This window comes from Haliaeetus albicilla, chromosome 28 (genome assembly GCF_947461875.1).
Source record: "Haliaeetus albicilla chromosome 28, bHalAlb1.1, whole genome shotgun sequence".
Classification (NCBI taxonomy): domain Eukaryota; kingdom Metazoa; phylum Chordata; class Aves; order Accipitriformes; family Accipitridae; genus Haliaeetus; species Haliaeetus albicilla.
Window position 1 is genome coordinate 15,370,520 of NC_091510.1, and position 23,495 is coordinate 15,394,014.

Consider the following 23,495-nt stretch of genomic DNA (forward strand, 5'->3'; position numbering starts at 1 on the left):
TCTTAAACCATCTGTTAATACAAGAATACAAATGCTGATAGACCTGATCCTTGGCCAGGCTTTTTTTTTTTTTTTTTTTTTTAAGCATCTATCAATATTTTTGTTTTAAGAACTACAGGATGGGATCCAGCATGGCTAAAAGAGTAGGACTGAATAAAATATTTCATTCACAGTTCAGACATAAAAAAGAATCTAGCCATTTGATAAATATGTAAAGAGCAGATTAATGAAAGTATTCATTACTTGGAAAAAGTGTCAAGTGCATCGGTGTTACTGTAAAGCAACAAAGGTACTTTGGCCATTCACAGTATAGGCTGCCCAACAGTCCTTTTGGTTTCTACATGATTCCATGCATGTTCCTGTACTAATGCACTCACATGAAGAGAAATGTTCTTCAAAGCTGTACCTAACCTCTGCCTCTGATGGCTTGTTGAGACTCACCCCCGCTGAAGGTGCCTACAGAACATCTTTTGCATACGTGATTAGATGATAAGCTCTGACTGATTCAGTCTAGTTTCTCCCTCAGCTGTGACTGCACATGTGTAACTTTGTGTCCAAAGCAGACTTTCTGAAGTTCTGAGCCCAAACAGGCAAAGGCTGTAATGGAATCCTGATATGACCTTAGCTGTAGCGATTACTCTTAGACCTCTACAATATATTGTTAAGGGTTGCTTTTCAGCAGTCAAATGAAAAAAAATCTCTTTGAATTATGCTTTTGAAAAATTAATGTGGGCAATTCACAATCACAGTAGGACTCTCTGGGGCCTGTGTCCTGCTGAGATAATGCTGCCTGCTGAGTCACTGGAGGAGACGATTGTCCTTTGTACTTCACAATTTGCTGGAGACATAGTATTCTTCCTCCCCCTGCAGTGTCCTGTTGCTCTGGATTTATATTCCTTCTGTTGTGGCTATCATAATTAATTTTTCATTCTTCTACTTAAAGTGAATAATCCAGTAGATCAATTGCACCTCAAACTTTAAACTCTCATCTTAAAATAATAAGTATATATTTTAATGGGCTATTCTTTGGAAGTTTATTGGGTCATATTGTGAGATGTTAGCTAGTGTGGGCTAAGTAGATTTCCATCTGCTACATCCAGTTACTTTTAGGGGGTTTAGCGGAATTTGGCCCACTTAACTCTGTTCCTTGCTGGAAGAACGATGTGAAATCTAACATGAAAGAAGAATAAATAAGAAAAGCTATGAAAATGTGCTAGAGGAGGTGTCAGTATTACTTTCCTGCTCTTTGACAAAATACTTATTTCCTGTGAGCCATTTTTAGTGAGCCAGAATTCACACAACAATATCACAAAGTTATTTTTGATCATTTAAACATAGAACTTTTGTTGTTGCTTTCTCTTCCTGCACTTCAGTTGTGTTTGGGTGAAGGACACAAGACAGTGTGAGTGTTGAAATAGTTTTAACCATAAAAATGATGGTGTAAAATCAGCAGTATAACATCTAAAGAGAGGGCTTACCACTTTTTTTTTAAGGCTAAACCTGACATCTCATTCTTACAGTTACTGATAGCCTAGAAGGAATGCTTTTGATATTATGTCTTACATACAGAAGCACCAAGAGTTCTTACATAATCATCACCTCCTCACTGAGATAAGATTAATGTAGCTAGAGACAGTTGTGGTGTTCACAGCATACAAACTCAGTATTACACATGCACATAGACCTATTGACTTGAAATAATCATAAATTTGTGTGTGATGAATGTATTTTTGAGTGTTAAGGCTTAGAAATCTAAACTAACTTCTGCAAGCTTGGCAAAGACTGGTGAAATACCAGTGCTGATGTATTTGTTTTACAGCTTTTTACTGAATCTCAGGGAGGCAGTATAGAGCTATGTTGACAGGTTTTTAGTACTTAATTTCTTACTTAGACTGAAATAATGTTACAAGGGTGATAATAACAATACGGTGTTGAGAGAAAAATAAGAAATCTTAAAATAATTCTGTATTCCTCTCCTTAGGCATCTCAAAACACCTTAAATTCCATGTGGTATATGGAGGTTGGTTGCATCTAAGTTCCTGTTTGAATGTTTGGAGCACTGTGTCTGAGCGCTGATGGAAAAACTAGAATCCAGCACTACACTTATTCATAGTTGCTGCATAACTTTTTGTGCTCATTGAATGAGTAAATGACAATTTTGCTTTGGCTTCATGGCTCAAACATGCTTACTAAATACACGCTTTTGTTATTTTTTCTTTCCTTTTGTTGCATTTACTGCGGCATGCAATGTTAGTGCTGTGGGTGGCCCTGTATTATGAGTAACTTGCCTTTCTCCTTTGGCTGCCATTAGCTAATGCAAATATGTTATAATGTTATAGCCTATTAGTGAACTTTAAACAGACATGCAACTTATGAAACCTTGATGTGCAGGTGAGAGAACTTCGAGAAAGAGCAAAAGCTTACAGGCAACGAGTAGAAGGAACACACTTCTCCCGATACCATCTCAATCAGATCCTGTCCGATAATAACAGTCTTTGGGATGTGTCCTCAAATTCCAGTTCAGAAGAAGGCATCAGCAACAACATCAGAGCACTAGATCTTGCCGGGTAAGGTGGTCATTCCTGCCTGTTATTCTGTAGCTTTGAAACAGAGCAAAATGCTGAATATAGGCTTAGCATAGCTGTGAGATCTTGGATGTTTGACTGTATTCAAGATGCGATTGGACAGGGTGCTAGGTAATCTCATCTAGGCTCCCTTTCCCCAAGAAAGGTTGGACCAGATGGTCTTTCGAAGACCCTTCCAACCTGGGCTGTTCTGTGTTTCTGTGATATGTAAATTCTCTGGAACAGATGAGGGCATTTACCTTTTCACAGATACATCAGTTGATCTGTGCTCAAATAGAAAATGAGGCGCAGTCCAGTCTTCTGAAAGAAGAGGAAGATACTCCTTTGTAATTCTCCACGAATGCATATTTAGCATGGCAACCTCAGTCTCATCAAGTCTGGAGGAATTTCACACTGGGTCATGAAGTAATACTCTTCTTTCCACTGGAATGATATGAAATACGTTTTGCCTCCTCGGATGTTATCAATGTTCTTGTCAGGAATGGTGTACATACATTTTCTACTTTCCTTGAAGGCCATCAGATATTAAATCCCTTGCTAGGAAAATTCAGAATTAGCGTTTTAGTAAAATGTACAGATAGCTATTGCTGAAGCAAGGAGAAAAAAAGCACCATTTGTGTCTTTTCTGAGATCTGCTATTTAAAAACAGTACCTTGGATGCCTCTGTCTGCAGTCCACTTAGACTGCTGTATGCGCACTGCTTGTGTGTATGGGAGAGATCTATCCATTTGCATGACTGTAGCTCTAATAAGGGTTGGGGGTTGACATGTAAAAGAGTATTTATTACACTATAATGTGTGGTATTAAGTATGGTGTAAATTTTTTGGTTTACTAGTTTGGTTTTTGCCTGTGAAATACAGATCCTCTTGCTGATCTCATTTCTGTGCACTGGGCTAATTTGCACTGATTTCTGTGAGCAGTTGAGAGTTTAAGACTTTCAAAAGTTGTGCCTAAAGAGGAGTCTTCTGAACTGCTTGGCTTTCAAAATTGTGCCATCAGACAGTCTGTATGCATGGAACTAGTTATTTTTTGAGCACGTCTGATAATCGAACTTGTTGTTTAAATTGGAAATAAAGCCTTAATTTTACATTTCATTTTTAGAAATGGTGATCCAGAAGGAGTTTTCATAGAATCTAGTTTGAAAATGGGTTGTGCTTAAACATCAGTTAAAACTTCAGTGGAAATTTAACCATTCATCATGTCAACTGTACCACTTTTTAATATCTGAGCTGTACTTTTGGCAAAGGACTGAACTGGATGAATGTGTTCTGCGTAGACGTGTGTAAATTGTGCAAATCAGTGGTATGAAACACTGCTTTCTTTGTTACCTAGAGTTTCTGAAAAAGAGACTGCACCAAGCCCCAAAATGCTGCAGCAACCTGACTCCAGAGAACAGCCACACCAGGACAGCACTGAGAAGAAAGACATGTCAGATGCTTTAACTGTTCCAGTCAAAAGGCGTTTAGTTTGGGGTGAACAAGAAGGTACTGAAGAAAGGGAGAATTGGCAATCAACAGAAGAGGAAAAAACCCAAGATGAGCACGCTGCAGTTGTGGCTCAGCAATTAGAAGAAAACAATAATGATGCCAATGAAGATAAGAAAATTGAAGGGTAAAACCTAACATTTTTGTGGTGTATACATGTAATTTTTTCCTCTAACATCTAAGAAATCTGTAGGTTAACTAATTTTTGTTTTAAAATCAGATTTACTTAAGAGAATATAAGTTGGTGTGAGACTACTTTGTTTTTAATGGTATTAGAAAGAATGAGAAAGTTCAAGACACTGAGGTGGTTGATGGAAATGGATCTACAACACTGGATTTCTAACTTGCAAGACAGAAGTTTGTAGAAGCATGAACAATTCTGATTTTTTTGTTCCAAAACTATATAATTTGCAGTATGGGCCTCTCAGAACAGGCTGTTCACTACACAGCAGCCAAGTGTAGTGAAAATTAAAGCTCACAATTTCCTTCAAATTGACAGCATAAGATTGATAGGACTGAAAGGATAGACTACATGCTGATCTTGTACTTAGCATCTTTTTTTTCTTAAAAAAAATTCATGCGCAAAGATGAAGGATGGGAAGAAAAAATAACTAGCATCCAGTAGTTACTGGTGATTATGTTACTGAACACAGGTGGGAAAAAGGTGTAGAAATATGAGAGAGAAATTCAGTATGTGCATAGTACTGTAATTGACAGTTGAAAGATCCAAATTATATCTAGTTACAGAAGTCTCAGGCTTTTTACTGTGCAAATTCTGCATACTTTTTTTGGTAGAACAATGTTTTAGTCTGATAGATACTTAAATCTGAATAACTTTGGCCCTTGTTACCATACCATCTAAGTGTTTTGTATTCCTCATTGGGTTTTACCTTTGGTCTTGCAGCACAAATCAAAGGTAAGGAATTGTAATTGTCTCCTTTGGGGGTAATATCCTATATGCAAACCCAGGCAAAGAAAGATTGAGATGCTAGACTCAAATAGAAATTAAATGCAGGCTTTCAAAACCATCATCCTGAAAACCTTCTTAAGTTTCTGTCTGATTCTAGAGGTGATCTAGTTTATAAATGTATCTCTGATTGACACAGACGATTTTCTGTCATCCTGCAATGTGTGTGCTGAGATATGCTCTGGACTTGGCCATGCAGAGCAGCTTAACACTTGCATGTTATCTAAGCATGCTTGAGAGCTAGAAATGAGGCATTCTTTGCCTAGATATCCTCAGAGCATGTCTAGCATGCACTGACAGGATCAGGTTCCTTGCACAGTGTGGGTATGCTGCCACGTCCTTTTGAAATGCATCTGGAGGAAGACAGAAGTGGTGGCGCTGATTTATTTAATAACCTGGGGGCCAGAGCGGTTACATAAGTGTGGGATACTTGGTTTCAGTTCCATCAGGTCGACTGAAAAGAGTCAAACCCACGTTCCCACCTCTAAGGTGGCAACCACATTCAAAGTTTTTTCTGGGTGAGTACTCTTTCCAGCCCTCCTGTTGAGTCTCTGCTACTGTGTAGCAATACATTCAAGGTGTATTGGGACAGAGGCAGCCTGAATTTGCACCTTGAGACTGTTTATGTATTTTATCCAGTTAAATAAAAAAAAAATAAATACAGAAACTGAGGCTCAAGGGCTGGAATCCAGGACTCCCCATTCCAAGCAGATGTTTTAACTACAGGCTGTTGGTGTTTCATGGCCCTAACTGTCTTGCCTTAGGCTTCATTGTAGGAATGTATTAGAAACAAAAAGCTCGAGTGCAAGGCTTCTCAGTCCTTAGCTAATCCTTTAATCATTGCTCATTTTTTTTGCAGTGAGAATGCCTTAGTATTGAATTCTTCTGCAGCTGTGTCAAATTCTTCTTCTGTATCCTCGAGGATAGGCGGCAGGCTTCCTACTCCAAAGCTGAGAGCGCTTGGTGGAGCTCAGAGGACTCATCATGATCTCACTACCCCAACTGTTGGTAAAAAGACTTTTAAATGCAAAGCAGTATTTCAAGAATGAAAGAAAAAAAAAGACATGTATGAATTAATTTATTAGGTTATTTAAGTTAATAAAGCATTTTTCATCTTCTTCACTACAATAGGAGGTGCGGTTCTAGTGTCTCCTCCTAAATTCAAGTCTTCGTCTTCACAGCAGAGAACACGAGGTTTAGGAACAGACCCTTCTTCAGCTAAGCAAAGTGTAAGAGAAGCTTCCAAAAGAAGGTCCTTCCAGGTGAGCCAGGAAAGAGACTTACCATTATGCATTTTAGGAATGTGCTTTTTAAGTAATTGTGAATAATTTATTTAATAAATCTTTTTCCTGAGTTGTCATTTACTGTTCTAAAATTCTCAGCATCTATGACTAAAACGGCCAATTTCTGAATAAATAATTTTTAGGGGGGAATCAAGCAAAGGAGTTGAGACTATTGGAGTGAGATTGGATGAGCTCTATTTTGTCTTTTTCTGCTAAATGCACAGGATCTGTTTTTTAAAAAAAAACAACAAAAAACAGTTGTTATCAAGAGCTGTCGATTTCCCCATTAATGTTACTGTAGCTTGCCACTGACACAGGGCACAGCTCTAGATTCCTTGACTTGAAAGAAGTTCAAGAAGGAGAGGTTGGGTGTCTATGTACACGATAGGTAAATGTGCCATAATAGTTTCATTCTCTCTTTCCTTTACTTTTGTGCTGCTTTTACTTTGCAGCTTGCATAGTTACTAAAAGAAAAATAGAAACATTTAGGAGTTGTTTAACTGTCTTCCTCTCAAAATTGTGGTTTTTTGTCAAGTTGTGCTTAGTGTTCTACAAAGGTAGCTAGCATTTCACTGCATATGTCCTCTGTAGTAGGTTCCGTAACAGAAGCAGACACACTTGCCCGAGAAGTTGGTTATGTTGGTTTAAAATCTAAGAACACAGTTTTTTGCTGTGAAGAAAATAAGCTTTTGGTTTGACCTGACTAGATTACTTTCAGACCATGTTAAACACTTGTTATTAGGAATAGATTTTCTTTAAGCTGTCTCACAAGCTTGAAATACTTATTCTTCCAGTATCCTCATGAGAAGTGTAACAGTGTAAAGCTAACATTTGCTGCATATGTGGGGATCTGTACTGGAAGGCTGTATATGAGATGTTGGGTTTTTGTGTTTTTTGGTTATTTTTTTTCCTTTCTATTGTGTTTTAGCCTGATGTGGAAGTGGAAGCTGTTTCACTCCTTACCTCTCCACCTGCTGGGCTGGGAACTTTGGATCCTCTGCCACTTAGGCAGGATCAGTGGCCTCCTAACAGTGTTTCTGATGAGCAAGTTCCTCTTGCTTCAGCCCATCAAGAGCATTCCTCTATGCCTCCTGTGCTGAAGTCAGCCAAAAGCTGCTCTGTGCCTTGCTGGAGTCCCTCTCGTCGTATTCAAGGGACTCTCAAGGATCCAGAATTCCAGCATAATGGTGGGTTTTGTGTATTAACTTGCTGTGTTAGAGTGCTGCAGGATGGAAATTGCTACCGTTGTCTAATTTTGCCTTATTAATTTCAATAAGTACTTACTCATTATGAGAATAATTTGGTTTAGCATGAACAATGGTAATTTTTAATCTTTAGGCTACAACTGGATGCTGTGACACTTTTCCATCTGGAATTACCAACAGTGGTGTTGTCCTTGTTTCGGCTGGGATAGAGTTAATTTTCTTCTTAGTAGCTGGTACAGTGTGTTTTGGATTAGTGTGAGAATAATGTTGATAACACATTGATGTTTTAGTTGTTGCTAAGTAGCGCTTATCCTAAGTTAAGGATTTTTCAGTTTCCCATGCTCTGCCATCGAGCAGGTGCGCGAGAAGCAGGGAGGGAGCATGGCCAGGAGAGCTGACCTGAGCTAACCAAAGGGGTATTCCATACCATAGAATGTCGTGCTCAGTATGTAAGCTGGGGGAGTTGGCCGGGAGAGGCGGATCGCTGCTTGGGCATTGGTCAGCGGGTGGTGAGCAGTTGCACTGGGCATCACTTGTCTTTTCTTGGTTGTTTTTTGTTTTTTTTTTTTTTTGTTATATTCCTTTTCATTATGATTATATTATTAGTGTTGTATTTTATTTTACTTTAGTTATTAAATTGCTCTTATCTCAACCCATGAGTTTTACTTCTTTTTTTGATTCTCCTTCCCATCCCTCTGGGAGCAGGGGAAGTGAGCAAGTGGCTGTCTGGTGCCTCACTGCTGGCTGGGGTTAAACCACGACAGGTGTGTAACTGAGGACCTTTACAGTGTGGTATTATTTTGCAGGAGTTGTGGATGTCTGAGAGATAAGCTCCTTAAATATTTCTGCAGGATATGGAAACAAAGAAGCCATCTATAAAAGATGTATTGGATATTGAGAAAAGCCATTTCCTGGCAGAGGAGGAATTTGTGCTGGAGTATTTCACAGATTTTTTTAACAATGTTTAGGGTTACTAGGGGCATAAATTTGATAAAGAAAAGAATCCTTCACCCCTTAGTCAAAATAAAGTTTATGTGCTTAAGTCTCCATTCCAGAAAGGCTTTCTGTAGTTGCTTAAGGTCGCACAATTCTTGGTCCTTTAATTATAAAGATTACCTAAACTACAGTAGTATTTCCATTCTGGAATGGAACAAGTAGTTGTCAGATTAAGTGGGATGGTGAAATCCAGAGAATTTCCTTGGAAAGAGGTTAGAATTGGTGCTGTGTTCTAGCTCTGCACCTCAAGTGCAGTTCACTAACTTTTATTATCTACCAAAGATAGGTGCCTTGAGAAGAATAAAGTAAGTTTATTTTACCTCAGCTTAGAGTGAAAGAATCTCATGGAGTTTTTGCTATGTTTGCTATTTATAAGACTCATGTTTTGGAAATAATGTTGTAACCTTTTTAAACGTTGTAAAATGAAATATTATCCTTTGTCTGTTTGAAATGATTCAAAAATGTGCCTTTGACTTTTTGTCTTAGGGAATGTTGGCAATCCCAAAATGAGATCTTTCCAGTTACCCCTTCAGGAAAGAAGCTATAATGATGAAGGTATTTCTCATCCTAAAGTATTGTTGTATATCATGTGTATGTTACCTAGATTAATTTTAACTTTAGCAGTAATGTGAGAGGTCTCTGAATGCAGTAAGTAATACTGGTTTATGTGATTGCATGAATAACTACTGCATTTCATCAAAATAATTTGAAAATGTTCATCCTAGTGATCTGAAGTATGAATATGAAGGTATATTCTAGCATGAATAAACATTAAATGCGGCTGAAAATTAAATAGACCATTGTGGTTCAATATGGTTAATATAGCTTGCTCAGTTGCATACCTAAAATCATTTCCTCCCTGCACATTTTTTAAGCCTTTGTGTTGACAGCAACAGAAGAAAACTGCAAAATGATGACAGCTCAGGTTGCAGCTGCAGTAGCTTTGGATGCAACTTTAAAAGTACCAGAAATCTTAAGAAAAAGATTTTGTTTGTGAGACTTCAGCACCAGATACACAGCATGCAATGATTCTACTGACTTTAATTTTCACACCTGTTCCTCTGCTCAGTGTATTAGGGGCACTTATGGCATCCTGTTTCTCTGATTGCTGGTTTGGCCTTTTTTTCTGTTTACTGTAAAGTTAATCTGGGGGAGCAGCCAGTGCACGGTCCACCAGTGCATCTTCTTGGCCCTTTTGTGGACAGACACAAGTAAACTCTTTCACTCGCGTGAGTCAACCAAAGGCCCTGTAGCCTCCTTAGCTTGAGCTGCTATACGTTGTTTCTTAGCATGGTGTATGAGGTTGAGCTTGGTGTGGTGCTGTGCTAGTCACAATCATCTGTGTTTGGTTCAGATTAGAATATGGGCAGAGCAAGCTTATATCTGATTGCAGTTTATTTATAGGTATACCCCAGAGAAACCAAAAGCTTTTTTCTGTACCCCTTACACTTGTTTGCTCCTTGGTTTTAACCAAGGTTTAGGCTGATTCTCTATTTTACTCATTGTAGTTGGCTGGAAAATACGTGGGTTGTGCAGATGGCTCAGCCAAGCATCTGTGTATCTATGTAAAACATGCAAAATCCTATAGTACTCTGCAGCTTCCCACAAGCGTGTTGCACACAGACTAAATGCTGTAACTGCTGTTTCTTTTTCTTTTTTTTTCTTATGAGCTGAGTGATGATATATGAGCTTTCAGAAACTGATGCAATGTACCAGCTTACAGATACTTCTTGTGCTCGTATTTGTTCATATACATACAAAACTGGGAGTTATCCAATGACATATCTGTTTGCAGATGTGCAGTTAGGAGTTTTCTCATACATGGGAATATAGTTGTACGCATACTGTGTGAGCCTGTTATGGGCATTTGGATCACTGTATTTCAAAAATTCAGAAATGCTGCTGAAAAGTTAATTGAAACACTGACAAAGTACAGGTCCTGTTCGGATTGAGTTGTGGAATTTTTTGCTGGTTTTTTTGTTGGTAGTGGGGGCTGGAAAGTAGTGATACAGTTCTTTTTAATCCATTGCAGGAGAATGGGTGTCATTTTTCATAGAGAGCATCTTGACAGAGCTGTAGCAACATTTTAGTAATGATGTTGAAGTATAATGTGCTTTATCAGAGAAGCAGCATCTAGGCTGCTTAATTTTAAGAGTTCTGCTGGGTGCGAAGTGGACCCTGTATTCAAAAGGAAGACCTTTCAAAAGTACATTTTTAAAGCATGCTTCTTGTTGTCTTTGTGTTAAACATCCTGTTTTCTTCAGAAGGCACATTTCTTCTAACAGCTTGTGAGACACTAGCTGGGTTTGGCACAGAAGGGCCCTTGCGGCAGCACAGGTTCTGATGTTTTAGTTATGCGTTATTCTATGGTTGTCCGCTCTGCTTGAAGAGGTGGGTTGCTTTCATGAATATATTATCAAAGTCTGGTCTGTACAGACTTCAGTGGCAGAGGAACAGTTTCTGAGGAGAGTAAATGTAGAGATGACTTGGAGAATTGGGCAATTCCCAGGTGAGAGTAGGGATCTCATTCTGGAGTTTGTCAAGAGTTGGGCATGTAGCTCTCTTAAACTTACCTTAGCATCCTAGTAGCTTTCTAGTGAGATTCTTTTCCAGCATGTCAGTTACCAAGTAATAGAATTGAAGTGTATTGTGGTACTATTTTAGCATCCATTGTGAAAGAGGGCATAAAAATATTTGCACTTTCAAAGTCTGCCATGAATGTTAATTGTGCTTTAATATGTGTATTTAATCTTCCTTGTTGCTTTCCCCACAGATGACAGGTTGTCTCAGATTTCTGCTCGCTCAGCAGCATCTAGCTCACTTGCATCTCAGATACTGGAACGAGCTCAGAAGAGGAAGGATTTCTGGGGCAAGACATAATCTCTCCCAGCTGTTGTATAGAAACTGTTCTGTAAAATTATTTCTTTTTTATAGTTTGTAGTGTACATTTTAAAAAATTGTGATTGTAGATATCATGCAGCATCCTTTCACTAATAGGGCCCAACTTTTAGGACTTGCCATCCCAATTTAAAATTTCAATATTTAAACCAGTGTTGAAAGTGTAGGTCCTTTATATCTGAGAGTTATGTCTTAATTCACTGTGTCACAACAGCCACATATTTTGGGGGTTTTTTTGTTTGTTTGTTTGTTTTCAGTGGCACCTCTTGAAACTGAGATAATTATTTTTTTATGCAACCTGTGTGTTACTTTTCAAGGTATTTTGCTGCAGTCATGTGGTATGACCTGGGACAGTATTCAGGGGCAACACCATCATTCACCAAACATCTCAGTTGCTTGATTTTAACCTATCTTAAAGGCAACTGTGGTATATTTGTTTATGTTACTGTATGAATTGTCAGTACAACATAGTGCTGTAACAAAAAGTTACTTTTACTACTTACTGCTTTTAACCTGTTCCCCAAAAAATCTTATTATTTCTTAATGAAGCTGACATGGAACATACAGGAGTTTGAGACAAGAACACTAAGCGCGAGGGTTTGTTCATTGTCCACAGTTTTTTGGCCAGGATGACTATTAGAGTTCAGTGTGTACAGTACTGCAGTCATCAGATGTACTGACATGAACTTTTGTCTTTTTGTGGGCGAGACCTGTGTTTAGTATTAACTTCAACTTTTCTAGAAAAAGCAACCTCAGCCACCTTAAACAGTGGCCTTCCACATCCTCACTTCAAACTCAGGTGTTTAGGAGTAGTTGATCTCTTAAAGTAAGCTCAGAAGAATGTTTTTTCTTGACTTTGATGTTTTAATTACCTCTCCTCCTAGTTGCCCGTTTCTGGGAGACCAACATACATGTTACGATTGTCACAGTGAAAAAGGTTTGTGATTTACGCTGACAGCTTGTTTTATCTTTCCAAGTGATGCAAAGAAGTTAACATGAAGTAGAGGAAATAGGTGGCTAGCAGGCAGTTTGGTTCTTCGTGTGTGGCTTCAAGTTTTAATACTACTTCATTTGGAAATTTTATACAAGAACAATTTGAATTTTGTACACATTTGCTTACATTTCTATTTTGTACACAATTATGTATGCATATTACTGAAAATAAAAGAGGTTGGTTGATTTCTGTTCAAGTTATGCCAGATAAGTTGGTAGAGCCTATTATGTTGGCTCTTCTCTGTTTAGTTCTGTGTTTCACTTGTTCAACTGGACTATCTGTGGACTTGTGAAAGACAAAATGTTACCTTGGAACTCAGCTTTAGAAAGAAGACGTTACTAAAGCTAGATATGTTGATACTTGGAATTGTGACCAAGAGCAGATGGATGCTATGGAGGCTGGAAGGCTGCAGTGCCCAAAGGGCCAGTCCTCAACAAATGAGGTGTTGATTTAAAGAGTGAGTGCTATCTAGCACCGACCATGTTAGAAAACAGTGTCCACTTCTTCCAGAAGTTATGCATTGCAGTAGCTTCCTACCAGTGGAGTTGTTTGAAACAAATCAAGGTATTTTATTTTATCATGAGGACTTCTGGGATTATTCTGTGGCATGCACTTAATATGTAAGTTATAACTGGTCAGAAAGTTCCTACTGAAAGGGGAACTGTATTTGTGTCCAACAGCCTTTATGAAAATTGCCAGTTTTCCTCTAAAATGATAGTTTTATAGTGGAAAACTTAATGGCTTAAAAAATGGAAATATTTTTGTTTAGGAAGGAGTGTTGCCACAGTGTATTGCAGGTGGGTTAATTTGTGTGTCTTCTGTCTACATTCTTCAAATTCAACACATTCTTGTGGTTCTCATGGCCAAGAGCTCTCAACATCCATTACTTCTCCTCTGTAGTACCTGTAATTTGAGTTTTATGAACTGTGTCCTCTTTTTAGATCCTTTATTTTTGTTTTTCTAGGTTTGCCTGGGATTCCTGGCTATCCGACAGCTTTGTCAGAGTTTTTGTGCAGGCCTGATTTTGAGGCCTGTAAGTCATAGATGATATAACAGCATAGGTGCCAATTTTTCTTACAGTATTGCACCATGAGTCTGGTGCATCTGGGTAGCTCTGAGTTTGTTAGATGTGTGCTGTATGGTACGTGTATATTGATACTCTGCCAAGGAGACAACAGGCGTGGTAAAGGAGGGAGACATTTTTGTTGCATGGGGGTACAAACCCAATTTAGAGATGAAAATGGAAGCCCCTGGTGTCCTACACATCATCGTGACATTATTTTCTATCTGAGCAAATTTTAGCTTTTGCCTGAAATGTTCTAATTGAGTTTACTTTTGGACAGAAGTATTTAAGAGAAATGTAGACAAAATACACTTTTTGAGTAATGCTAGTGCAAAGCTTCTGAAGGGTACTCTTCTGTAGTCTTCAATGCAGATGTAAAATTCTTTATGCCTGCTTTCTGCTATTGTTGTTTATTTAGCTGAAGAGGGTTTTTTGTTTTGTTTTGTTGAATATTTCAGACCAACCTTCAAACATGTTTCCTGTTGTGTTTTCCAGCAAGCTAAACATGGAAAAAAGGTTCAAAAGTGCACCCTTTATTAATAATTACAAGCGCGTGCTGTACAGTGAATGTGTATTGTTTTCAAAGGAAATCTTAGAAGCCTTGGACAAACCAAGTAGATAAACAAGGAGGAAGGCAGTTGCCAATAGGAGATGCATCTAAGGAATAAACAGCTTTGGGATCTTGTCTACTTAAGGTCAGGATTTACAAAACCAGCACATTAATAATGGACCCAGTCAATAAGTGTTGAATTGAATGCTTTCAGCTGCTGTTCCCAAGTTGCGTATACCCGCTGAGTGGATCTCACTGCTGGGGGTTTACAGCTCTCAACCCTCTGTACAAGTAAAGAAGCCAGCTCTTTCTCACTGACTGCTGCCAGCTGGGAAAAGGCTTTCCTTTACCCAGTATTCGTGCCAATAAAGCATTCCCCCAGCAAGCCCACAAAGAGCAGACTTGATTCCAGTCTGTCACGTCTCAAAAACCTCCCATCTTGCCAGATAATAAGACTGTTGCCTGTCTGCGAGAATGAGAAGCGAGCTCTTGGTTTCTTCTACTGAATCTTTTTTTGGATAAAAATGGTTGGTGACCTAGGGGTTGGAACAAAGATCTCCCTATTCCCAAAGCTATGCTCACTCTAGCATCCTCTTCCTCCTTTCTCTGGCCAAATCAGTCGTGGAATGACTTCACCAGGAGGGATGAAGCACCTTTCTCAGCACTTAGGCAACTCTTCCAGTGAGGTTTGGATGCCCCTGGGCATGAGGAGGGTTTTGAGGATTTAGCTAAACGCTTACAGTAGCAGCAAGGTAGTATTTAGGCACTTGCATCCTTTTATGGCTCTGGGCTTTCATTTCTTTTCAGTCTCGGTTTCCAGTGCCTTTCACGATGCATCAGCCTTCTCTACTTAAAATGCTGAAATTACCCCTGAAACACTGGATTGAACAGTTTGAGAAGAATTGTTTGGGGCTTTCCAGCTCTGCAGGGAAGTTTGGAAGGACGTCTGGGATTGTGGATAATCCCATCCTGCTAAAAAAATCCTGCTAAAATGCATTAGTTTTGCAATAATATTTTGTTGTTACTTTCAAATTTTAATGCCATACTGAGGTGAGTTCTGAAACATAGTGTGAAGTATATAAATGTTGTTAACCTTACAAATGTAAGCAGTCAAGTTTCTTTAGCCATCAGAGCTAGATAGCTTTTAAGGAAGGTGTAGGCAACAAGGCATGTTTTTGGGACACACAGTGTGGATTAAGTCCCAAGGCCACCCAGTGCTCTTCCAGTGATACTTAAATCACTATGGGTATGTTGTTGTATAGGGATTTTTCAGACTTTTTCAATGACTAGATCCATATGTCTTCTGTATTGCTCATATGGATCCCTATGTAGTGAGTAACAACCTCCTGAAAACAGGTTTGCCTTCCCTGATGCCTTGCAGGTAGCCTGAGTTCCCCCTGGACCTAAGGGCCACAGCCTGAAGCCCAGTGTGTGTTGCAGAAGGGTAAAAGGAAGCGAAGTTACTTACCAGCCACCAGCTTTCTCCTTCACTCACAAATTCTTCAAGTCCAGGTACTAAGATGTTTTCCTTATCTGACTCTTGGTGTCATCGCTTTCTGACAGATAGCAGTGGAGGAAAAAGGGATTTCCAAATACTATCCATAATACTCGACAAGCAAATTTCTAGTACTTGAAGATGGGGCAGGAAGCATAGCTTCTTTGAACAATTTAGAGTGTGCTTATTTGCATAATGCCATATTGCTTTATTATATCTGCCTGTTCCTGCAAGGCTGAGCTGGCACCTGATGTTCTGGTGTCAGAGCAGTTCTTGCTGTCTGGTAAAATCTGTCAGCAGAGCCCCATTGCCATCTGATGCAAGTGGAAGTTTTGCTGTGCCCTTGTTGACCAAGTTTTAGCGTAGCCTGAAGCCAAATTGTTCCATTACCTAGATGCACACGAATGTGTGATAAAACAAGCCAAATGGTAATTTTCATGTGAAGCGACCTAAATTAACGTCCTGATTCCAGCAGTTATTCAAACCTTTGCAGACAGGAGCCTTGGGGAGAGTGAGGGGGGCAGTGGAGCTGCGGTTAACTCTTTGAAGCACAGTCAGTTCTTAGGCTTTGCTCTGCATTGAAACCTGATGGGAAAGTGTTACTCACATAGCAGTGATCACACCGAAAGCGAAAGCTAGAGAGTGGATAGTGGATGGTAGGTAACCAGAAAACTCCAGTTTCACAGAAATCCAAGTTTTATTTTGCTTTTTGATTCGAGTTTAATATTGTGTTGAAGAAGGACATCAGGAGTTCCATGTTAAAAATGTGAATGAGCTTCCTAAATATTTTGATATTTACTACAGTTCATCCATGTCAGATATGAACTGACCTTGCGAGGTTTCTGTTTTGGAGGCTGCGTTCTGGAGAAGCTTGTGGAGTGACTGGGCCCTGCCCAGTTGATCTGAACTTGGCGTGTTGAACGTGCTGCGTTCGGGAAGAGCCCTGAGAAACTCTGATGGATGGTGCTCGGTGGTCCTGCAGCGTCTTGTTAGGGTGGAGGACTGAGAACCGCACAAGATTCGCCAGGAGACTGGCAGTCCTTTGGGAAGGCAAGCAAGGCCTGATAGTGTTTACAGCTTACACGCCTTTTGTTGGATCCGTTTATTCCATTCATCGGGCTGGAATAACAGTATAAGAGCAAAAGCACTCATTTGCTGGTATGAGCTTGCGTGTTGCAGGGGGAGTTTGGTGGCCACAGTCCTGGCAGCAAATCCTCCTTAGTGCAGACAGTTCTTCGGCAGAGGGGAAAAGGACAACTGAAGATTCTCACTCCCCACTTTCTTCAGAGCTCTTGATAAAGTCTTCTGGTAAGTGTGCATCAGCTTTGTAAATGTCACTGATTCACATTTATGCCAGCTTACCTTTCCTGAGGTAAGGAAGGCAGTGACCTGGGCAGGTTTTGAGTGGGTCTTGAAGCTTTTCCTTTAAACTGTGTTTATATCTGATATACACACATACTGTATGTGTGTCTGTGTATGTATATACATATATGTGTCTGTATATACATTAGAAAAAATAGGTTTTTGTTCAAGGTGACTTTATTTAATAATGTCATGTGCTGGTGTGTCTCCAAAGCACCTACTTCAAGACTTGAAGTAGAACAGGAATGGCTGACAGGATCCAGAAAGCCTGTGCTTCTGGTTTTCTTCTTTCCTGGGTCCTTTTCTGGTCGCTGAGTTGGTGTGACACACACATACAGGCATTTGCAGATGCACCCTGTTCTGGAGAGCCCGGGTGCCCAGCTCTCCCCCCGAGGTCTCTTGTGGGGCTGGTGGAACCCTGCCGAGGCTCGGCGTCCCCCCGGCCAGAGTGGGTCCGTGAGTTCCCGGAACAGTGCTCTCGTGAGGAGCATACTCTTCGTGTTTCCACTGGGAAGCTGGCTCCTGTTTACATAATTTAGCTTACACGACATGTGGCTAAAAACAGATAAACCAGGAAAACAGCATCCAAATTGCTAGTCTGTAGCTATTTTGTTTGGTCTCCTTTTGGCCCCATAAATCTCATGTTCTTGACAATAGTCCCACTCCAACAGGAAACTCGTCGACTCGGAGGCTCTCCTGGGAGATGTGCAATAGCATAACCTCGGGCTGGGGAAGGGCTGGGGCATGGACTGTTGACTTCCTAGGGACGGATCCTAACTAGAAGACTACTGTTAACAACATGGGAACCAACGCCTCCTTCTCTAGCAGCCCTGTTATACGGAATAACTGAGTGGCCAAGGACTCACCTTCAGGAGATGATGCTGAGCTCACAGCCTCGGTGGAAGTGCTGGTGTGTGGGCAGTGTCTGGGTACAAGTTCTTCACCTTAAATAATGTTGCTTCCCATCAAAATGGCCACACATCCTCAAGGTGGTGTGGATTCATTACACGATAAAACTGATGATACTTAGTAAATGAAGGTGCGTAATGCTGGACCTGTTTCTTAATCTGAGTAACTGTTTGTCACTGAATTCTGGATTATAAACCAGCTTGCAAAATTCTGTTCCCAGTTAGAGTGGTTTTCTTTGAGATACACTATGTCAGTAATTCCTCTTTGCCATGTCACTGAGTCACTGCTGTGCAACCACATCACATTAACAGGAAGCACAGAAGTTTCAGTTCACCTGATCTGACTGTTCACCAGACATAGTTGGATATATGTAGGTCACTATATAAAGTGACAGACTCTCATAATACATGCACGATTTTACACTCTGAATTAAAAGAAATAGCCATCTGGTGGAAGGGTTAATAGTGATGCTGTTGGTGGCATGAGAATGTGCACTGAGATGGTCTGAATTCTGTTTTCTCCTGTCTGCAGTGATAAGTGATAGCTCTTATCGGCAAGTCTTATTAAAACTTTTGTTTATGCTTTACTAACGTTGGCAGCAGTTGTCTGCAGAGGCAGGACCACTGGACTATTGCAGTATCTATTGCACTTCCATTGACACTGGGTTTTGGTGGGTTTTCTTTTGTTTGTTTGTTTTCATATTAAACACTGAATCCTCCTGGCACTGCAATAAAAGTTACATCAGTGGTCCTGGGGTAGCAGTAATAACACCGGTAGCAGTAATAACGTTGGTAGCAGCTGTACAGTGTTGTCTTAATGTGTCTCTGGGTGGCTTTCTGTTGGATGTCCACTACATGAATGTTTCTGAGGTGAGAATAAAGTTATTTAAACCAAATTTTTTTTGTCCTAGAGTGTAATTTAAAACAGTGACCATAATGAACTATTAGTTCCCTTCCACTTAGACTTTTTGTTGTATGAAATACCAGTTTTATTATGTTTATTATATAGCATCTTATACTTAGGAGACCTAGAAATTATGTAACAACCAAGTGAAGGTCAGAAACAAAGATGTTTGATGAAATACCAGATCTATAAGCAAAAGTGTTACTGACAGAGGAAATGTGTTACTCACTGTGTAACAAAAGTGTTACTGTCAGGGGAGGTAGGTGAATCGCACATCCTCTGCAAAAAGCCTGAGTCAGCAGTGTCAGTACTGAGATCTGACACGAGTCTTTTCCAAAGTCAACAAGCACTCCCAGGCTAAGCAATTTTAATACTACTACTAATCCTCCTCCCAAAAGTTTCTGAGTCCCTGACACAACATTAAACCTATGGTGAAAAAAGCGAAAATATGACAGTCAAATGCTATCTGTCCTCTCCCAATCTCTGCGTTGCTATAATTTCCTCCATAGAAAATGAATTCCTTCTGCCACTCCTAATGATCATGCCCAGAAGACACTTGCCTGTGTACTAGGATGTTTTCATAATGAATGTCTGAATTACAGAAAACCTTATTTTCAAGTTTTATAAAGAAAAATCAACTTCCATTACTGGTGTTTTCATTGCTGGGCAGAGAGCTGACTAAAATAAGGCTCCACTGGAGCTTGAGCTGAAACATTTTTAAAGTCTGCTTTAATTTTTTGAAGCTTGAAAGTCTAGGCAAAACCAGAGAAGAACTAAGATAAAATGCAATGAACTAGCTCATAAATGAGCTGGAGCAAAATGAAGGGGATGAGTGTGACCTGAAAGTTGAGGATATCTGCATATAGATAGCGTGTTCAGTTTTAGGCATTATATGACCTGTGATCCATTTGTACAGATGGTTAAGCGGGGAGAATTTCATCACCAGGGAGAAGACCCAAGAGGACACTCACTCTTCCACATGCCTACCCTTGAGAATGTTTGTAGCCCAGTGTCCGATCCTGAGGATGTTTCTGGTAATGCAGTATAATCCTAGCTGATTGAAAATGTATTAAAGCTCAAAAAAAATCCTGCATGCCAGTGTGCTCGTGATGATGCACAACAGCTGAATGTCAAAGTACAGTATTGGTTATTTACCTGTGGCCTCATTCAAAGTAAGAAGGAAGTGTCTGTGGCTTTTGAGGCAGACATGATGTAGAGTTCCAGTCCTCCTCAAAAAATCCTCTGTCCTCAATATGGGTCAAGAAGTCATTGTCGAGAATATTCAACCACTATGGTTTCTTAATGAATTAGGGAAACTCCATGTAATTACACGTTACAAGTTTATTGGTGAGGTCAGTGATAGGATAGACGTTTAACTCTTGGGATGGCACTGGGGAGAAAATATGATCTGTGAACAATTTCAAAATTATTTTTTTAATTAATTATACTTAAAAAGCAAGGCAAAGAGGGTACTTTATAGAATTTCAGAGGTCTTGTTTTTAATTAAAAGCATGGCAGGTATGTTTTCTTGTAAGAATTTTGTATTTAAAACAGTGTTACTAGCCTTAAACATTAAAAATATCATTAAACCTAGAAAAAGTCATAAAATTAAAAAGCAAAATTACTTCCTCCCCTCCCCTTCTTCTCCCCCCCCAACTCCCCTACCTAAGCTTGAAGAGGTCTTTTTTGGAGTTTGTTTTTGTTTGCTTGTTTGTTTTCAAAAGAGCATTGTTTTATAAAGAAAAGCTTGGTACTACCATGTATCATAAGACATCAGTAGTTCAGGCTCAAAGAGCAATTACTAAATTACCAGTTCCCATACCACTTGCTAGAATACTTGACAATGTTAACATAGGAAAGAATTAGTGAGAAAGGCTGCTCTTTTAAGACACGTTCTTCAGATGCGTTTTTTCCACTTTATTCTTTCTCCCCAAAGTAAGACCCACCAGTGGTGGTTTCAGCTAGGGTACCACATTTTAAATTAAATGCAGCTTTCTTTCCACCGATCTCTTCTGTCAGCTCTACAGTTCAGAGCAGAGTGTTTGGGGAGGGGTGTCTAAGCAATTTCCGTGAGGTTCACCTTCAGTGCTGGCTCAAGACCTTATTTTTCAGAAGTTTATTGTATTTCCTCCTCAAACAAGAAGAAAGAGAAATTCTTCCTCAACTGTAGCAGAAAGCCTTCCGATTCCTTCCTCCTTCTCTGGACTTCAGCTGAGGACTGGAGTAAGAGGTTTTTAGCCCCATCTTTCCCTAGGATGTGATGCTGAATGTGTATTTCCCATCCAGGGTGTGGTGAGCTAGTCAAAAGAGGTGATAGCAGTGATTAGTCACATCCTTGTTCAATGCAATCTCATAACAGCAACAGCAGACCCTGGGAATGGGAGGCACTTCCGAAGAAAGTCTCTTGACATGTTACAGGGAATAACGTGGCTTGTGGCTACACCATAACTCAGTGGTACATCCAGGACCAGCAGTCATCTCCTGGAAGGTGGTTGGGAAGAGGCCAGGAGTGGACTGATGAGCACGGGAACCATACACTCAGCTAAAATTAGTGTCCAGCGAGATTTTGAATGTTCATTTTTGGGCTGGACCGTACTCACAGTAAGCTAGAGGGATGGAAGATAGGTTGTTATAACTCGCAACTGCAAACAAAAGGTTAAATAATGTGAAGGCTTTAGGAATGTAATAAAAACAGAATTTGTGAAATATGAATTAATGAACTTACAATATGCTTTTCAGCATTTCAGTGTCTGGAAAATAAAGGTGAATACCAGAGGTAGGGAGGTAAATGTAACAACTGAAACAAAGCTTTTTAAAAGCCTCAGAAGGAGGACATCATGGCACAGCCAAAAAGTAGTATGACTGAGGGAGGTGGCTAACAATACAGATGGGAGAAGGAGAGCCTTATCAAGTCTAACTTAACATTTTCTATGAAAATATAGGTATGTCCCGGTGTATGATTTCCAACACTAGAGCAGACAGACAGAAGAGATCCTGTAATGACTACACAAAAGAGGGCAGAAGAAAGATTCAGCATCAATTTCCTCATCCACCTGCCTGATGTCATTCAAATATCCATCAGGAGGTGTGGGAAGCTTGGGACCAGGTGCGCTCCTTGCAGTGGTTTGAACAGATGCGGGTGGCACAGCACCTACTTAGCCAGGTCATGAACCCTTTCCATGGGACTGGAGCCACAAGAAGAAGTCAGGCAAGCTGGATCCGTGTCTGACGAGGGTAAGCCAAAGGGATGGAGAGGTGGGATCTGCCAGTAGGGCAGGAGGACAGGGAGTCTGGACCAGGGAGAGTCTGAATGCCCATTCACAGCTTTTGGTCTGGGTTTGGGACTTCTGTTCTGCTGGGTGAGCTGGTGGAGAAGTGCGAGAAACCTCCGTTAGAAGCAGACTTTGGTTATCAGCCTGTGTTTAACGCCTGGGGAGGAGTTCATGGGAATGCACTTCAGGGGAGGCCAATCAAACAAAACAGCCTCTCTGTCTGGATTTCTCCCAGTTTGGTCTTTAATGTCTGTCTTTTGACTAAGTATAACTCAGCCTCCCATCTTCTCATTAACCTGTTCCCCCACTGGGCCCATTAGCCTGGCAGATGAAACATTTATGGAAAAGAGTTTATAAACATGTTCTCAAATAGCTTGTCGATGTCCTGGCTCCCGCCGTGCTTTCTGCTGCCTGCAGCGGTTGGGATGCTGTTGTGGGCATGGGAATGGGTCCTTGGGAGGGACACGGAAAGGGACGTGGTGATGGTGGCTCCAGGGTGAGGGGCTGCAGCTTCAAGGGCACAGACCCGTGCAGAGCTGATGCGGCAGGTATCTGAGGGAAACTGAGGCAGGACTGAGGCGCAGAGAGATGAATTCGTGCTGCGGATGCCTCAGGGGAGGCTAAAGTGCAAATTGATGACAGCCAGCCTTTAATGGCTTCCTTTCGGGTATAAGGAAAAGAGCGGGGCGTTTCAGCCCACAGGGTGAGGCTGATTTTGGCTCTTGTCCTGAGAGCCTCGGCCACAAAGGGTGAAGCTCAGTCCCAGGGATGCCCCTGTTGACTCCCAGAGGCAGAACTGGAGCCTCGGATTTCCCACTCCAATTTCTGACATTTGTCACCTTGTGGGCATTAGACAGCCAGGAGTCTGCATTTGTACCAGTTCTGGGTCCTCACACATTACTGTCTACAGCTGGGTTGCAAATTACTCTCTAAAGGGAGTACAGTTTCCCTTTAGCACCCTGCGTAACATTTCAGACTAAAGGTGCAGCTCTGCCTTTACGTTAGCAGGACAGGGTCAGGAACGTGGAAATCACCTGGATAAGCTGACCACAGCTCTGGTCATTACACCCGGTTACAGCCTGGAATATGGGTGATTTTTTGGAAAATGGGATCAGGATGTGATAAATGTGGTGTTGGTCCTACGCAGTTTCCGATCTCTCCGAGAGGATCGCACAGTGATGGGCAGATGGCTGGTGATTCCAGCAGGCCACCGTGTGAGAAAGGGTATTTGCAGGGGAGGTGGGCAGTGCTTTGGGTCTGGTACAGCCTGACCACTTGTGTATACCAGTCAGCAGTGGTGGAGCACCAGTCTTTTACCACAGAAGATGAACAAAACTTTATATGAGTTTCATTATCTACCATCATACTGCCAATCCAATTAGTGTGTTACAATCAGCACAGGAGGCACAAACCCATAAAGTTCTCAAATATTTTTATGCAAAAAGAATTCAGCATTCCTGCCCCAGTAAAAGCCCCTGCTTTGCCCTTCATTAAAATTTGGTTTATTTTATAAGAAGCTGAAGATTACA

General features: G+C 40.5%; 1 protein-coding gene across 7 annotated transcripts in view; it reads left to right on the forward strand.

Annotated features, from left to right (window-relative positions):
* The window catches only part of MDM1 (Mdm1 nuclear protein), a 28,188-nt gene extending 15,591 nt beyond the window's left edge, over positions 1–12,597 (forward strand). For 5 of the 7 annotated variants that reach the window (XM_069773641.1, XM_069773637.1, XM_069773642.1 and 2 more), the window contains 8 exons: positions 1,982–2,020; positions 2,392–2,567; positions 3,918–4,196; positions 5,896–6,044; positions 6,168–6,298; positions 7,248–7,506; positions 9,007–9,075; positions 11,294–12,597. In XM_069773641.1, the coding sequence (XP_069629742.1) occupies positions 1,982–2,020; positions 2,392–2,567; positions 3,918–4,196; positions 5,896–6,044; positions 6,168–6,298; positions 7,248–7,506; positions 9,007–9,075; positions 11,294–11,400 (1,209 nt within the window). In that variant the 3' untranslated portion in view covers positions 11,401–12,597. The remainder of the gene's footprint in view (positions 1–1,981; positions 2,021–2,391; positions 2,568–3,917; positions 4,197–5,895; positions 6,045–6,167; positions 6,299–7,247; positions 7,507–9,006; positions 9,076–11,293) is intronic. The other 2 variants (XM_069773638.1, XM_069773643.1) reach the window with 1 other exon arrangement.
* Positions 12,598–23,495: the final 10,898 nt, after the last annotated feature.